At 51.3% G+C, this 17,536-nt stretch overlaps 1 protein-coding gene across 3 annotated transcripts in view; it reads left to right on the plus strand.

Annotated features, from left to right (window-relative positions):
• Window positions 1-17,536, plus strand: part of DDC (dopa decarboxylase) — an 84,468-nt gene that overhangs the window by 18,987 nt on the left and 47,945 nt on the right. For 2 of the 3 annotated variants that reach the window (XM_026501716.4, XM_057304414.1), the window contains exons 2-6: window positions 3,841-4,069; window positions 6,612-6,725; window positions 9,041-9,160; window positions 14,846-14,980; window positions 15,722-15,865. In XM_026501716.4, the coding sequence (XP_026357501.3) occupies window positions 3,869-4,069; window positions 6,612-6,725; window positions 9,041-9,160; window positions 14,846-14,980; window positions 15,722-15,865 (714 nt within the window). In that variant the 5' untranslated portion in view covers window positions 3,841-3,868. The remainder of the gene's footprint in view (window positions 1-3,840; window positions 4,070-6,611; window positions 6,726-9,040; window positions 9,161-14,845; window positions 14,981-15,721; window positions 15,866-17,536) is intronic. The other variant, XM_057304415.1, reaches the window with a different exon arrangement.

Here is a 17,536-nt window from a genome sequence, read left to right on the forward strand (position 1 = left end):
AACCAAGAGTCAGACACTCAACTGACTGTGCCACCCTGGCGCCCCATCCACAGGGCATTTTTAATAGTCATTCATATGTACAAATCATAAAGGAAAAGATAATGAGATTCAATTACATAAAAATTGAAATTCTTAGAGGTCAGAAGAAAATGACCAGCAAAATTAGGTAAAACAAAAAATGAAGAAAATGTTTGCAAAATATATCACAGACATAAGGGTGAACCTGTTATAGGAGAGTTTTCACAATTAAATAAAAGCAGTGGACAAATAATTCATAAAAGAAATCTACATGGCAAAGAAACAAGAGAGACCCATCGAACCTCATTAATACAAGTAAAACAGAATCATCGATACCTGTGAGGCTGATAAAGCTTAAAATGAGATTGTTCAAACCCAGTGTTGGCAACAGCATGGCAGACAGAGCTCTGTCACACACGTCCACTGGGAGGGTGCTTTGGAGAGCTAGAAATCTGGGGAGAGATGTGGCCATGTAACTTTAAAACACCAAAAATATGTATTTCTATAAGACTTTGTTCCATAGAAATTATGAGGTCAATGCTCTTCCTTTCAGAAAACTGTAATGCAAAACAAAGTGTGCAGATGTAAATTGTATCTTTCGGTGTTTTACGGAAATGCCAATAACTGATATTTATTGAATGTTGCTTTCGTGCCACTGTTCTAAGCTGTTTCTATGTACTAATTGTCACAAAAAAAATCCTTTGAGGTCGTGCTGTTACTGCCACGATCTTTGTTTTCAGGTCAAGTTTGCCACAGCAGCGATTTATGCCGGGTGGCACACCCAATAAACGTCTGACGTGTTGACCATTGGGCTCCACCAACTCTTTCTCCTAAGGCAGCTGGGATTGACCCAAATGTTCAACGATTAAAGCATATTGTGAATATGGCACATGTGAGCTGTGAAATATGAACATGTGTGAGAAAGCACATGGTAGAAAAGTCTTTATTAACGTGGGATATGCATGCATAATTGTTTAGTGAAAAGCAAGCTAGCAAAAAGACCTGCAAATCCATACAGTTTTATTTGAATTGGAATCACATCAATTTGAAATACTTTGGTTTGGGGTGAAGAGCAAGTTTTACTCTCTGTGCAAAATTTGAAATAATCAGTCAGTCTGAATGAAAAGCAGTTTTGAAGCCTGCAGGCCCAGGGAATTATGAACCAGCAGCTACGCTAAGCTTTGTGGCTTTACACTAAGAGCCTTTGGAAAGTCTGGCTGTGATATCCTGGATGAGAAGCAGAGCTCTCCTTGGCCCTGAGCTTATAAACACAAAGGGGACTCTAGGCGATCACAGGTTTTTAGCATTCACTGTTGCTACAAATTAGAACCATACTTTATGTCCCAATCGCTGTGACTCATGCATTCACTAGATGCAAAATGTATCCCCAAACAATAACAAGGAGGTGAGGGTTTGACCTAACAATTGATCTTGAGGCAACCTGGAAAAGTGCAACTCATCATCAAGGCTCAAAATAAAGTAAGCACATTCTGAGCACTCTGAAGAAACACCCTGGAGACTGAAGAGAGCACCGAGGCATGGAGAGGCATCCTCAGACTGGCTCACCTCTGCCAAGACGCCCTCCTTGAGCAAACATCAGTCCTGCTTCTGCGAGCCATCTTCATTCGTGCTCACTTTGGCATGCTGAGCCCGGGTGTAACGAAGAATCCTGCCAGCCAGCTCCTCAAGGAGGTCTCTACCCTTGATATTCAATCGAGCTCTTCTTCCCCCATGCTGGACCCCGAACCGAGTTGCTCTGAGTCATGTTCCATCTACTCCCTACCTGTTGGCTGTGAATCCTCACCTTCCCCTGTTGCACTGGGAGCTAAATTAGTCTCCCTCCCCAGTTGCAATAGTCTTGAATAAAATCTTCTTGTTGTGTATAACAAGTATCTGCTGAGTTATTTCTCTTTAACACCTTTTACCTAATAAATATGGTCGAGGGGCACCTGGGTGGCACAGCGGTTGGGCGCCTGCCTTCGGCTCAGGGCGTGATCCTGGCGTTGTGGGATCGAGCCCCACATCAGGCTCCTCCGCTAGGAGCCTGCTTCTTCCTCTCCCACTCCCCCTGCTTGTGTTCCCTCTCTCGCTGGCTGTCTCTATCTCTGTCAAATAAATAAATAAAATCTTTAAAAAAAAAAAAATATGGTCGAGAAAAATCTACAGAAATCCAGCATGGACAATGAAAGTCGATGGAAGATGTGCTGGCATTTGGACACCAAGTTCATCACCTGTGCTAGGTACAGAAGGTGTAGAATCACCCCCCACCCAGCACGTATCCCCACGGAAAAGTCAATCCTGAATTTTGAAGCTTTGAACAGTGGGAGGAATTAAAAATGCACCCCTTGCTTAGCACCCAGTGGTCCCTTACAAATACAGGAAGCATTCTGGAAGGACACGCATCAGAATTCTGAGTGGTGGGATGCCGGGTGAATACTTTTCTTTGTGTTGTCCCAGTTCCCTGTTTTGAAAATGCAGCCAATTTGCTCACAGATCTCCTCCGTGCAAATTCACCTACTTGCTAAAATTCGTTTGTAATCCCAAAATCCATACTCGTGGGGCTTTCCTGACCGTTCACAACACGCACACTCTAACACGATGACACATTTGAGCTGCTCCTTGTGCCTCCTCCCAGCTGAGGTGGTGCAAGCCAGCAGTCCGCCTTCCTGTGTCCACAAGTGCTCTGTGGGGCGTCACCGTGTTCACATTGTCGGGTTAGTCTTGGTAGTTTCACTGTGTAAAATGGCTCACAGAGGGGCATCTGGGTGGCTTGGTCTGTTAACCATCTGTCTTTTGATTTTGGCTCAGGGTCGTGGGATGGAGCCCTGCGTCGGGCTCTGTGCTCAGCAGGGAGTCTGCTTGAGATTCTCTCTCTCCCTCTCCTTCTGCCCCTCCCCCTGCTCTAAATCAATCAATCAATCAATCAATCAATCAATCAATAAACTCTGAAGTGCACTGTAGGGGTCCTCCATGCACAAGGCATGATGTGCCTTAGGGAGAAGACACGTATGTTAGAGAAGCTTCCTGGCATGAGTTATATAGTGCAGTTGGCCATGAGTCCAAACTTAATCAATGAATATCAAATCAAGCATCTTTAAAAACATACAACAATATTATGTACTGCTTGGGAGAGTAGGACCCTCACCCTGCATCACCCTGGGGAACCATGTGGTGTCTACGGAGACTTTAGGGAACATAACTGCCCCGGGTAACCCGAATTGCCTGTGTCTTTCCAATGTCATGAGGAAGGAGAGCGCTGGGTCTGGGACAGGTTGCAACGGAGGAGTGTGGTCCCAGCTGGGATGGAATTGAAAGGAAGCAGACACCAGCTGGCAGGAGGTCACACACCCCGGGCTCTGGGCTGAGCACTTGACACGCACCATGTGAGTTCATCTCCACACCTTCCTGAGGAATCGGCTTAGTCACCTTCAGCTCTTGTGTGGGCACAGAGGCTCGGAGATTTATGCTTGCCTGTCCTGTCCAGTGGCTAGCGAGGGGCAAGGCAGGACTTGGTCGGTGTTTGTCATGAGGGTTGGGATGGACCAGGATGAGAAGTGTGTGTTTCTAGCCCTGTTCCCTGCTGCAGATGGTAAGACGAGGGTAGCTGGCCAATGGTAGGAGGAGTGTTTGGCTTACGTGTCCAAAACCAGTGGTGCTTCCACCCGTCCAGACACAGAGGGTGGTGCCCCCGACCTGGGATCTGGGTATTTCCGTCACTGTCACCGCCCAGGTGGCCTGAGCAGTCAGCTCGCTGGTAACTGCCCCAGTCCAGTTTGGAGGTTGTCATATTTGCTAACTGATTTATTTTCTCTCCCTGCGAAGGTTCTGCCTCTGGCGACGCCCAGCCACCATGAACTCAGGTGAATTCCGAAGGAGAGGGAAGGAGATGGTGGACTTTGTGGCTGACTACTTGGAAGGCATCGAGAGGCGCCAGGTCTACCCGGATGTGGAGCCTGGCTACTTGCGGCCTCTGATCCCCACCACTGCCCCTGAGGAGCCAGACACGTTTGAGGACATCCTCAATGATGTTGAGAAGATAATCATGCCGGGGGTAAGTCTGGACCCAAGGCTGCGAAACAGAAGGGCTAGCATTAAGATGGCAGCTCCTGGGCATCGGGCAGGTCACACGTGTTATGCTAGCTGTCCTCCTAGCCACTTTGCTGGTGAGCCAACACAGGCCCTGTGAACCTGAGGTCACACAGCTAGTAAGCGATGGAGCCAGGACTGCACCCCGCATTGCGTGGGCTCCCAGGCCGTGAGTATGCTTTCCCCCTGGTACATGCGTGAGCCCTCAGGACCTCTGGAGGACACAGACCCCTGGTGGCTTGTTTCAAGTAAGTTCCCTGCTCAAAATAAAGTAAGCACATTCTAACATTCTTGTGTTTAGCAAAGCAAATTGCATGCCTGGAAAAAATTATTTGTTTTACTTGAGAAGGGGGGAGGGCGCTGGCTCTGCTTTATCTGAAGCCACTGAATCATGGGGCCACTGACCCAGCACAGGGCTGTCCCTCCATATGAGCATGCCTCTTGCAGACCTGCTGCTCACTTTCCACCCCCCAGGGGTTTCCCTTGACATTTGGGCTTGGAGAGAAGCGCAGGATTCCCATTCTCGCCTTTGAGGTTGTGCAAACACACTGAGCCGCTCTGCACAGAGGCACTAAGCCCCTCCAGGGGAGGTGTGGTTAAATGTCAGGCAGAGGGGGCGGCCAAACACGCCCAGGCTGTGTGGCTCAGACTACAGACCTTTATTTGCTTCTCACGGTCCTGCAATTGGGAGTTCGAGATCAAGGTGCCAGCAGATTTGGTTCCTGGTAAGGATCCTCAGCCTGGCTTGCGGACGGCCACTTCTGGGCATCCCTCACCAGGCCTCTCTTCCTTGCCAGGGCCCCCAGAGGCCCCACTCCTAATATCATTACAGTGTGAGTTAGGGATTCAACACAAAAGTTTGGGGAACACAAACATGCCCTCCGTAACAGGGGATGTGGGAGAAGATGGAATTTGGGGTTTTCTGGCAGAGTGAGAAGGGGGCATTCAGTGTGCAGAGCTGCACAGGCACATGCACGGTCCTGGGTCCCTGGGTCCCTGGGTGGTTGTGGGGACAGTAGCTCTCGGGGCTCTGTCTGCAGGTGTCCAGAGTGAGCACAGGAATATCCATCTCGAGGGCAGTGTGAGCGTCAGTTGAAATCCCCAATGGAGAACCACTCCTGTCCTTTGCCTTGTCAGGACAAGCAGGGAGGGGACACAGGGAGGGACCTTCGGGGGCCCACTCTCACTCCCATGGGCCCCTTCCTATACAGAAATATGGGAATTTATAATTTGCAAAGGCACTGACACGAACATGAATGTATTAGCATTAGATTAATTTTATTCCCTGGACCTGAATGTTTACTTCTTTCTTCTGATGCTTCGAAGAAATTAAAATGTTTTCTGGGCCCCTAAAAGTATCTTGTAGGCCCTGGGCACTGGGCCTGCCATTCCCTACGACCCTCTCAGCCCCACAAGCAGCCTCCTTTGCCTAAGCCCCCCAAGCTGGGACTGTCCTGAGCTTCTAGCTCTCTCCAGACCATTCCCCCCGCTTCTCGGTCCCCACAAACTGCTGGCCACCCCTGACCCCACCCCAGGCTGAATCTTCCCTGGTTTTCTTCAGTGTGTCCATTCCCCCCCTCCCCACCACCCAAATGCTCCAGGAGAATCTATGGTGGGTCCTCGTCCTCCGAAGTGCGAGGTGCTTCCCCTCCCTCAGCCTGGGGTCGGGGTGACTGTGGCGGCAGAGGGACTGGTCTAAAGTCCCCAGTACAGCTCCCAGTTCTCAGAGAGCTCCCAGTTGGCTACCTTCACAATCAGGGTGGTGTTTTGTGCCACGTGGGGCCCAAAGGAGAGTTAGTAAGTAGTTTATTAAAGAAGAGGTATTTGCATTTTTCTCCAGACTATGAAAATGAGGCGTGTTGGCAGAACATCTCCACCGCCTAAGGGTGTCTTAAAGGCTTTATTTATTCTGTTCCCAGCTGACAGGCTGGTCAACAACAAGAACAAATAAAAGAAGCAAACACTGCCCCTCCTCCACCTTTTTCTCCCCTCCCCCATCTTCTTCCCAAACTGAGATATTCCTAGCAAGTCCTGCATTCCCACTCCCAGCGGGCTTACTGGGCTTCTGCCCCCTAATCAGGCATGTCCTTGCACATTTGCTCCCTTCCCCCTGACACCCCGGTGTGGCCCTACTGCTGCCCCAGTCTGGGGCCCCCCAGCAAGGCTGGGGACAGAGGTGAGGACAGGTGTGGGGATGATGGAGCTCTGGCTGCTGGAGGGGCCTTACGTAGGAGACTGAGTTGGTGGCAGGAAGACCAGCTGAAGATTCCGTGAAATCGGGTTTGGATTTTTTTCTAATATGGATTTTACTTTTATAGAGCAGTTTTAAGGACATCAGGCTTCTAACCAGGGAGAGGGGGCCTCAGGGGCTGCTCTTTCTCTGACAAGTGCACGTAACCAGAATGTAAAATACAGTGTTGTTTTTGGAGACCTCACCGGCAAACAGAGGGGACCCGGGTCCTCCTCACGAGGGCTGGACTCCCTCACACCCCGATGTCTCCACACAGGTGACCCATTGGCACAGCCCCTACTTCTTCGCCTACTTCCCCTCGGCCAACTCGTACCCAGCCCTGCTTGCAGACATACTGTGTGGGGCCATCGGCTGTATCGGCTTCTCCTGGGTGAGCTCGGGGTGGGGGGGATCCTGGGGGATCCTGGCAATGGTGGGAGATGATGCCATGGGGAGAGGGCTCCTGTGCCCATAGGACCTGAGCAGGTGGCGGTGGCCCCTGTGGGAGGGGAGAAGGATTCAGCCTTGGAGAGAGTGCCTTGTGTAAGGGAATTTAGAATTCAGGGAAATAGAATGAGATAAAGTCTCCTTTCTGGAACAAAAGCCAAATTCTGCATAGCAGCACTTTTTTTTTTTTTTAGAGGTACTTGGTATGAATTAAAAGCATAGCCGAGGCCCTGGAGTTTCTGCAGCCCACACCTGGGAATCTGCATTCCTCCCAAGCATTCCGGAGGATTTCCATATACTCTGCAGCTGCCTGGGGCTCATTCCATCTGTTCGAAGCCTGGAGAGGCTCCCCTCCCATCACCAGTGTAGAGTGATGTGGGACAGGCTGCTCTGGAAATGGGGCCAGCTCCTGTCCCCACGCCAGCCGTCCCAGTGCCACCTTATCTGGGAATAAAATGCTAGAGGAGTGGGCAGGCTCGTCTCCTCCTCATGGCTCCCTGCTCCCAGGCCCAGCGCTACTGGAAGGCTTCCCTTGTCCCTACATGCCGAGCACTCAGAAGTAGAGCAGTGTGCCGACCGTATCAGGGATCCCAGGGCCTCCTGGGTTCACAGTGCCACCTGGCTCGTGCCTTGGAGCTGAGTGGACTCATGGGTGCTGACTCGTGCTGACCAAGGACCCAAGGCAGGTGAAGGAGGTGTTGGTTTATGAATGTTTAGTGCTGAGCAGCGGGACCCAGCATCTCCCTGCTCCCCAGTCTGCCTCGCTTGCTCTTTAGACTGAGGCTTCCATCTGTCTGTCTGTCCGGAGTTGCTGGGGGACAGAGTCAGCCGCCCAGGAAGGGTTCGGGGGGTCATCCCTGTCTCCCTGCCTTGGCTCTCTGAACTGCTCTCCCGGGTGCCCAGAGCAGCGTGAGCGCGGAGAGAGTGGCCTTGGTCACCTCCCTTTGTCTCCGCTGAGCACAACCCCTTCTGAAGGACTTTCTTTCCTTAGCTACTACAGCAGATTTCATTAGCTCTGCTAGTCCAGAGCCATCCTGTCCCTTCTGGGTGACTTGGCATCTATCCCATTATATCTGTTCTTTCTGAGAACACTCTGATTTCTTTGTAGCCTGGGAGGGCTGCCTCACTGCCTCTCGGTTGTCATGAAAGACATGGGTTCCTAACAGTGAGTGCAGTTCCCACGCCTGGAGTTGGTCTTGGCTGGGATGGGGTAGGACCCTCCCCTGGGGCAGACTAGCAGGGAGAACATTCTGCTCGTTCTTACCAGCCATGCATCATGAGCTGGTGGGCATCCTTGGGTGGGGACCAAGGCCAAACTTCCCTCTCCCCTGTGCAATGACAGAGGAGCGTCCAAGATTGCAGAACACCATCTTGACCTCATAAAAGACAAGGTCAGTGACCTACCCCAGGGGGTCCCAGGGGATTTGGGCCACCTAGAACCCACCTCCTGGACTGCGTCCAGTCTCATTGCACTCACTTGTGACTCTGGAGGAGAATCCACCAGTGCATCTTTCTAGAGCCGTCTATAAATACACAGAAGGCTAGATGGGGCTGCACGTGGTGCTGGTGGAGTGCAGCCCAGTGCACTGGGGTCATTCTGGGCTGTGCCTTCCTTCCCAGCCATTCTCCCATGAGTCCTGGTCAAAGAGCACATGTCTGAAACTCCTTTCAGCTCATTTGTGGCATTTGAACAGCATCTGGAACTGGGAGATTTTAATCTGGGGTTCAGTGGAAGAGTAAACCCTCCTCTACTCCCCAAATCCTGCAAGACCTGGCCCCTTATTTTGACACCAGCCTCTAGAGATATGTGGCAGAAAAGGGTGGGAGGAACAAGGGTGACATCCCCAGGTACCCAAGTCTGTGCATGCAGGACGGGGAGGTCACCGTCCCTCCTGGGGCAGATCTGGGATCTGGGGACTGTGGTTCCCTCAGTTCTTCGAGGGTGAGAGAGAAGAGGGATGTCATATGTGCTAAGTTCTTTGCACAGCACGTGCCCAGAGTGGCTCCCCGTATTGCTTCAGAGAAGTCAGAGAGAGAGGTCCTCCTGTTGTTGGGGGGGGGCGGGGCCAGTCTTTGTTGCTGCTTCTCCCTGGGACCCCCAGGCAGGAGAGCAGACCACCACGTTAATCTCACCCAGGGATGGGCCTTTTGAAAATGTTTAAGCCTTTTGTGAATCTGATGCTGAAATTCTAAGTTGAGGAGCATACCCGGCTATGACAAGCTGGCAGGTGGCTGACTGCTGTCTTCTTGCCCCGCTAGGCTGCCAGTCCGGCGTGCACAGAGCTGGAGACAGTGATGATGGACTGGCTGGGGAAGATGCTGAAGCTGCCAGAGGCATTTTTGGCCGGGCAAGTGGGAGAAGGGGGCGGAGTGATCCAGGTAAGGCAGTAGGGGAGGGTGCCTGGCTTCCCGGGACGCTGGGACGTCCCACCAGGGCCACAGCTGCAGGTGGATAAAAAGGTGCTCGAGGTTACTGTGTGTCCTTCTGGGGAGCAAGGAGTCAGGAAGCCTCTGCATCTGGATTTGTGTCCTGGCGCTGTCTGTCGCTCCCTTCCCCAGGCTCCATAGATCAAAGTGGCGCCCAAGCACTTTGCAGGCATTAACTCATTTAATTCTACAAAAGACTAGGAATTAGGGGCTGTTTTAACACCATCCGACAGGCAAGGGGACTGAGGCGCAGAGCTGTGAGGTGACCGGCCTGCCAGCCCCAAGCTGGTAAGTTCTAGAGCTGGGCTCTGAGCCCACATCTGTCTGACCGCAGAGCCGCGACAGCCACCACGCTGATCACTCTCCCCCGAGCGGTGAGTGCAGCTGTGACCGAGTCCATCCAAGGCTTCTAGAAAGTGCTATATCACAATGAGAACCAAGGTCACCTGGCGTCGTTGCCCTTTCTACGCATCGTGTCATTCATTCTCTTCACTGGATGTGTGCTGTTTCAGCAATGATGTCCCAGGGCACACCAGGGACAGTCACATGTCTTTCCCACTGGGAGCCTCAGGACAAATGCCACCAAGGAGACATGGGCTTTGTGCTCTTTTTATTTCCCAGCATGGACGATGGTCTCTGTTGAACCCACCACCCTCCTTGACATCATTTTTCTGGTATCAAGTATATGATACTGAAATTGGGAAAGCACTGTGGAATTTAAAGGCTCGGAGAATCAGTTAAGGCAGCTGTTACTCTGCCCGTTGGGCGATGAAAACGCTGAGGCATGGGTGCCTTTGTGTGCGATCACCTGGCTGATATGGCCAAAGTCAAGCAGGAAGCAAGCCCCCACTGCCCAGTCCTGGGACTGCTCACACAGACCAGGGCTTCTGACTTCCGTGTGTCTGTTTTCTGTTGCGGCTGTCACAGATTTTGGTGGCTTAAAACAGCACAAACCCGGGACTCCTGGGTGGCTCAATCCGTGAAGCGCCTGTCTTCGGCTCAGGTCGTGATCTCAGGGTCCTGGGATCGAGCCCCAAGTCCAGCTCCCTGCTCAGCGGGGAGTCTTCTCCCTCTTCCTCTGTCCCTCCTGCCCCCAACTCATGCTCTCTCTCTCTCTCTCTGTGTGTTAAAAAAAAATAAAATCTTAAAAAAAAAATAGCACAAACCTATCATCTTAGAATGGTGTAGGTCAGGTGTCTGACACCCGGGAGGCTCCAGCCAAGAATCGTTCCTTGCCTTTTCTAGTTTCTGGAAGCTTCCTGCAGTGCTGGGCCATGACCCTCCAACAGCCTGGAGGGCTGTTCCATGTCTGACCCCTCTTTCACGGTCACGTCTGCCTCTGACCACAGATGAGGAAGGTTCTCCACTTTCAAGGGCCCACTCAAATAATCCCAGATAACCCTGTGTCACAGCTCTTAATCACATCAGCAAGATCCCTTTCTCCATGTAAACACTCACAGATTTGAAATTAAGACCTGGACATCTTTGGAAGGACTTATTCTGCCAAACACACATAGTTTGCGTCAGCGTCACAGAGAGAGTCCTAGACCCGACCCCTCAAGCTCGGACTCGACCGGTCTTGGCTCAGGAAGAGGCATTCCCATGCCCAGCTCGGGTCATTCTGAACAGCCACGTGCCGGGACTGAAGGCTGACTTCTTTGTGGCCAGGAGGACACCATGGCCAGGCTTGGAGCCCTTTCCTCTGTGTTCTCCTGCCTCCCGGTCTCTTATTCTCGCACCTTCCATCCTCTGACAGTGATTCTGAGCAGCGACCTGGTGACAATGACACACAGGCAACGCTTCATTTTGAGGCACAGTTGAACAAGGGTTTCCTTGCAAGTGCAAACTATTTCAGCTCCCTGGACTTGCAAGGAGGTTGGCGGCTTTGCAAGCTTCAGAACATCCGTCCTGGTTCTCCAGGGGCCACCACATTCGTCCCTCCCCTAAGGAAGGGCAGAGTCTGGGTGCCGACAGAAGAGCAGGTGGCCACGGTGGGGGCAGAAGGAGAGCAGTTTCAGGGAGGGGACTTTGGCTTTGAATCCTGCTTGACCCCATTCCAGGTCTGGGGAGAGCTCACACTCCCGGCCACCTGGATGCTGGCGGCAGACTTCACTTTCCCTTTGTAATTCCACACATTGTGCCCAGATCCACTTTTCTCATCCATTCCATTCACTCTGAGCCCTCCCCACCCACTCCGCCCCCCACTTGATGGGCCCTACTAATCTGGGACTCGGCCCATTCTTCTCCCGGGGACGTCTTGCTTCTGCTGAACCTGCCACTGTGGGCCACCCTTCCAAAAGCCCTTTGGGTTTTCCAGGAGCTTTTGTTTTCCACAAGTCGGGCATCTCCTGTCATTTCCAGCTTTCTTGGGTTATTTTACTTTCTTGTGCATTTTCTTCTATTTGGAGGGAATTGCTCACTGTTGTCTCCACACCACTGGTTCAATTGTCCACATTGCCCATTTATCGCCTTCGAGATCCACTTTGGTTCTGCTATTCTTCTTTACAAAAGTGTTGTCCCCTGTCCATTCGTGAAAACCAGAGCTTGACTATAAAAATGGAAAAGATACAGCACTGTTTGGGGGGCAGACTTTGGGTGTGACTTCAATCCTTACGTGTGTTTATATATACACAAAATTAGGATAGTGCAGTATTCTCTGAATGGTATTTTACTTACTATTTTGTTGGGAGCATTTCCCATCCTTTGAGGATATTATTGCATGATTTTTTAAAACGATTTTATTTATTTATTTGAGAGAGAGAGAGCATGAGAGAGAAAGAGAGAGCAGGAGCAGGGGGGAGGGGCAGAGGTAGAGGCAGAAGCAGGCTCCCCAGCTGAGCTGGGAGCCTGATATGGGGCTCCATCCCAGGACCCTGGGATCATGACCTGAGCCGAAGGCAGACGCTTAACAGACTGAGCCACCCAGGCGCCCTACTGCATGATTTTCTATGATGGGTCATAGTTTATGCAAATAATACATGACATACATTGTATCAGATTTTTTTCTTTAGAGATAACACCTCAGAGGATACCATTTAGGACAAGTGCAACAATCTTCTAAGCAAATTATCAGCTTCCTGCTGGGGCTTTCTGGGTTAAGACCATATCCAGCAGTCATGCTCCACAAAAAGTAAAAAAAAAAAAAAAAAAAGCCCCAAAAAACCCAACCAACCAACCAAATAAATAAATAAATAAATAAAAAGAGTGTTTCTGGGTCATTGGATCTTACAACTGAAACAATTTCGCATTCGGCTCTTTTCAGCCAGCCGAGATGGTTCAAAACTCTCACAAATACCCCATAATCTCAGGCATGCCCCTTATACCAACAGTGGATTTTACTGAATGCCCATGTGGGGCTAGGCTTATTCTTGGTGCTTTATGCGATCCTCTTTCAACCTGCCAATAGTTACGAGGGTTGACTGCATCATCAACAACTTCCCTCATAGCTGAGGAACCTGGAGCCGAGAAAGGGAGCATATTATGCCCAAGAGAGCAAGTAGCTAGAAGCAAGGCAAGTACAAATTCCACCAGCTCACCCCTGACTCTTTGCTTGGGTTAGAGTGTCCAGAGGTTCCATCTTGCAATTATCTTTACTTTAAAGACAACCCCATTTTGCAGACACACCGGCAGCCCCAGCATCGGCTGGGAATCATCCTGGCATCGCCCGGCCCCGGGAGTCAAATCCTCCTTGGAGCCTGATTCACTCGGCTTTGCTGGAGGAACGCAGGCGACCGTGTCTGTTTGCAGCAGGAAGCCTGCCCTTCCCAGCTGACAAGGCTGATTGTCTGCTATCGGTGGGGCCCCAGGCAGTACCCCGGCTTGGTGACAGCCATGGGGCCGGAGCTGTGGGGGACGCTGCTCCCTCCGGGCCGTAGCCACAGCTTCTAGACGTCAGCACGGTGACGAGCAACAGAGTCAAATGGCAAGTCATCATCTGAGCTGGACAAACTGGGCAGGAAAATGGTCTTTTAATTGGGTTTGAAAGCTCTTGTGGAAGAAAAGCCAATTGCCAGCCGTGTGTGGGGTGACACTTGAAACACCCAGAGGAGGAAAAGGCGTGTCTGGCCCCTGAGTCACTTGTCACCAGCATTTCCTTCTGCTTCTTAGCCGGCTTGCCATGGCAACCTTTGTCTGCTGTGGTGAAGCTAAGGTGTCATTATGCAGTCTCAGCCCCAGAACAGACCCCCTGCTCCTCCCTTCCTGGCAGAGCTGGGCTTCCCACAAAGGGCCGGAAAGCTGCTTGAATTCCGGGTCCAGGGCTGGAGTCTGCGGGCTGCCCGGGAGCCTCTGAGCTCTGAAGATTCCACAGACGATTTCTTTCTTCCATTGGGCATTGTATGTGTTCAATCACTTTTGGCTGTGTGAAGGAGGGGAGTTTTGTCTCAGCACACGGACAGAGCGGAGAGGCAAACCGCACAGTAAATTAGCATGGCGATTCAGAGCCTTTCATTAGCAAGTGGTTCAGGGGAGAACAGACCTCTGGGGGTCAGATGAGTTTCAAGACCTCAGGCAGACGGTGGAAGGGAGGAAGGGGGCTGCAGTTCCACGTGGGTGTTGGGGACAGAACAAGGCAGATGATTCCAACACTTAGAAGCTGTGTCTTTCGGGAACCTTCTCCTGGTTCAATTCCGATGAGAAGGAATGAGCCAGCGGACCCAGGACGCACACACTGTGGGGCACAGGAGGAAGCCCAGGCCAATGGAGTGTGATGTCCAGCGACTGCCCTGGGAGCCTGGGTTCCCTGCCAGCCCTGTTTCTTTAGCCATGTCCAGAACCCTTCATTCTAACACCACTTCTGCAATGATTGCTCAGAACAAGATGGCCCGAAGAAAATGCAAAACCCACCTCACAGGCCAAATCAAGATCATATCGTGTGTATTTGAGTCCATGCATTTGAGCTAGAAAACTCCGAGTAAATGTATTTATGTTCAAACTTCACCCGTCTCCCCGAAGGATACGTGTTGGCTTAAAAGAATGAGTAAAGCATTAAAATGGTAAAACAGAAGAAATCAGGATCGCTGAAGGAAAGGAAGATGAAATATTAACAGGGGAGGCTGACCTAATGATTTTCTTGTATATTTCTCTGCAAAACCCTAAAATCTTACAAATCACTCATTCTCAACAAAAATCTGCTTCTTTTATTTTTTCCTTTCTAATGTTAATACTGTTCAGCTTCTGGGTTTCTTCTAGGGTTTACTTAAGATGCGGTGATCGTGAGCAGTGGGAAGGGGGGATATTGCTATACATGTGGGGAAGGCTTCACAGGACCCAAGACAACACCAGGAATGAGGTGCAGGGGGAGCACAGGGGGAGCGGGCCCACCACTCAGGGAGCTCCCTGCAGAGGTGGGGGCTCACGGCCCCCCGCCTGGAAGGGCGGTAGCTGCTCTGAGCTAAGTAAGTGCTCGCAAGTGCTGGCTGTGGGATTACATAAAACAGACAAAGCAATGCTGAGGGAATCCTAAGACCTAAAATGGCAGTCACAGGGGTTCCGACTTTTCCTCTGCGAAGGGGGATCAGCTTTGCGATTTCAGATTCATCCTTTGACAAAAATAGGGACGTTATTGGCTCCCAACAGTTTCGACGTGGATTTCTATGCTACCCCTCGAAGCTCATCTCCACCTTTTCTTTCATCCAGGGAAGTGCCAGTGAGGCTACTCTGGTGGCTCTGCTGGCCGCTCGGACCAAGGTGGTGCGCCGCCTCCAGGCAGCCTCCCCGGGGCTGATGCAGGGTGCCATCATGGAAAAGCTAGTGGCCTACTCATCAGATCAGGTGAGTGCCTCGGCCGAGCGTATTGGCCCAAAGCCCTGCTGAGCCTCTACAATCCAAATCCTTGTTTTGTCTCCAATCCAATCCAAACAAAACTATGCAGCATTCCAGACATTTCCACAGCCGTGCTTTGACCTGGGTCCTTGGTATTCTGTCCATGTGCACGTGAGGTCATGCAGGTCCTGGGGGTAACCCACCAGGGTCATGGGGGAGCGCCTGGGGGCTTGGAATCTTGCACCTCCTGTCGGCCATCGGGAGCCACAGCGAGATCCAGACCTCAGGACAGAATCAAGTGGGAGACAGTGATGGTGGGAACCGCAGCGCAGAGAGGGGGACACCCTCAGTAAGAGCTGGCCTTCCTGGGAGTCCCAGAGACACAATGGATCCACCATCCCACAGTGGCGCCGTGTTGTGTCCTTGGCTTCTTTTCTCCAGACACCATGCCCTGAGCGTGGCCCCTAAGCAGCCCACAGCCGGTTGGTGAGAGGAGCCCCCACACAGGAACCCAGGTGTGCTCACTCTGCTTCAGGGTGGGTTTTGCAAGCTCTCACAGCTTGCTCACTAATCTGAAAAGCGAGATTCCACAGGACCCATGACAACACGAGGAACGAGGTGCAGGGGGGATTGCAGAGGGCCCGCAGCACAGGGAGGCCTTTCCAGAGCCTGGGGGGTGGGGGGCGCTCACGGCCACTGCATGCGGCACGCACACGCGTGCAAGAGTCTAACTCGCTGCCTTCCTTCCAGGCGCACTCCTCGGTGGAAAGAGCCGGATTGATTGGAGGAGTGAAATTAAAAGCGATCCCTTCTGATGGCAAGTTTGCCATGCGCGCTTCTGCCCTGCAGGAGGCCCTGGAGAGAGACAAGGCGGAGGGCCTGATTCCTTTCTTTGTAAGTCAACCAGCATGTTGGGTATGGCCCCCTGGGCATCTCTGAGCCCTGCCTGGGCTTGGGGCAGCGCCTCGTGAGCTGTGCTGGTCACAGGCTATACGGTACTTGCATGGTCAGCTCCTTGAGGGAGGCTGGAGCAACATTCCGTTTATTTTTCCCTCTGCCCACCTAATCCCAGAACGAAGGAAGTAGAGCACCGAGCCCAGAGATCCTGATAAGCCGAGCAGTCTTGTTTCCGCTCCTGTTAAAAGTGACACCAGGTGATCGTCCCTTGACCACCCTCTGTGCCATGGTAGATGTTCTGTCATGAGGCGTGGATGATGGGCCAGTGAACCAAATTAAAAATAAAACCCAGAAGGCCTTGCCACCTAGATCAGTATTCTCAGCAGATACCAAGACGCGTCACTTGCAAGGGATGTGTTGCAAGCAAGCAGTGACTAATTATCGGTAAAACATCTAACTAGCCAAAGAGCACCAGGTTTCTGCCCATCTTGTGCCCGGTTGGGGAGGAACTACTTGCTGTTGCAACGAGAGCAGTTGGACATGGGAGTTGTCATACCGGTGTGGCCACTGTAACATGCAGTGCCTGGGGCTGGTGCGTCACGCGTCATGAGAGTTACTGCTGATCCTGGCACTAGCCTCATGGTGCTCATCCGGCTGCACGCCAGACATACCTGGGGAGCGTTGAAAATATATGGATGCCCAGGACCTGCCCCAGTTACTTTCACCAGAATATCGGGGGAGGGACCCAGGCATTAGAAGCTTTTCACAGCAAGAGCGTCTGGTTGGTTCCCTCGGTTAAGTGTCCAACTCTTGATTTTGGTTCAGGTCATGATCTCAGGGTCCTGGAATCGAGCCTGGCGTTCAGCTCCATGCTGGGTGTGGAGTTTGCTTGAGATTCTCTCTCCCTCTGCCCTGCCCCCTCTAAAGTAAAAAATAAATAAATCTTAAAAAAGAAACGGAAGCTTTACATAGCAACTTCAAGATGCTCATGTGCCCCCTGAACCCTCCTCAATATCCCCCCGTTTCCCAGCTATTAGAGCAACCTGGGTTTGGTAGACTTCTACGGGCCACATGTTACTCACACCTACTATTTTTTTTATTTAGGGTTTAATCTTCGAGACAAGCTTTTTTCCTCCAAAAAAAAATGTTTTTGTCAATTTAAATGAACTACCCCTCTAAAAATCTAACTTGTGACTGAGGAAGGCATGAGGGTATGATTTAATGCCAAATTTGATCCTGATTTATGGAGTTCCCAGAGGGATTCAGGGGCATGAACAAATAACCCTTCTGTAGAGGGATCGAGAAGACTCAGATGCAGCTCGTGCAAGGAGCTGATGGCCAAGACCGGTGTCAGCCTGTGATCAAGGCGGGGACAGAAGTCATTTAGTCACCCTGTCCTCCTGCATTTTCCTGTGTTGCATGACACCCATATTTATTTGTATATTTTTTCACTGCCTCCTTCTTCCCACCAGACTACAAGCTATGTGAAAGGAGGGTCTGTGTACTTAGCGTGTTATCCAGCTCCTAGAACAAGTCCCTGACACTGAACAGATGCTCAATAAATATTTGTCAAATAAATAAAGATTTGGAAGGAAGATCATTCTAGTTAGAAAGAAAAACTACCTTTAAAATTCCCATGTACAATTTCAGGACAGTTTGAAAGTATTC

This window comes from Ursus arctos, unplaced genomic scaffold, assembly GCF_023065955.2.
Source record: "Ursus arctos isolate Adak ecotype North America unplaced genomic scaffold, UrsArc2.0 scaffold_3, whole genome shotgun sequence".
Classification (NCBI taxonomy): domain Eukaryota; kingdom Metazoa; phylum Chordata; class Mammalia; order Carnivora; family Ursidae; genus Ursus; species Ursus arctos.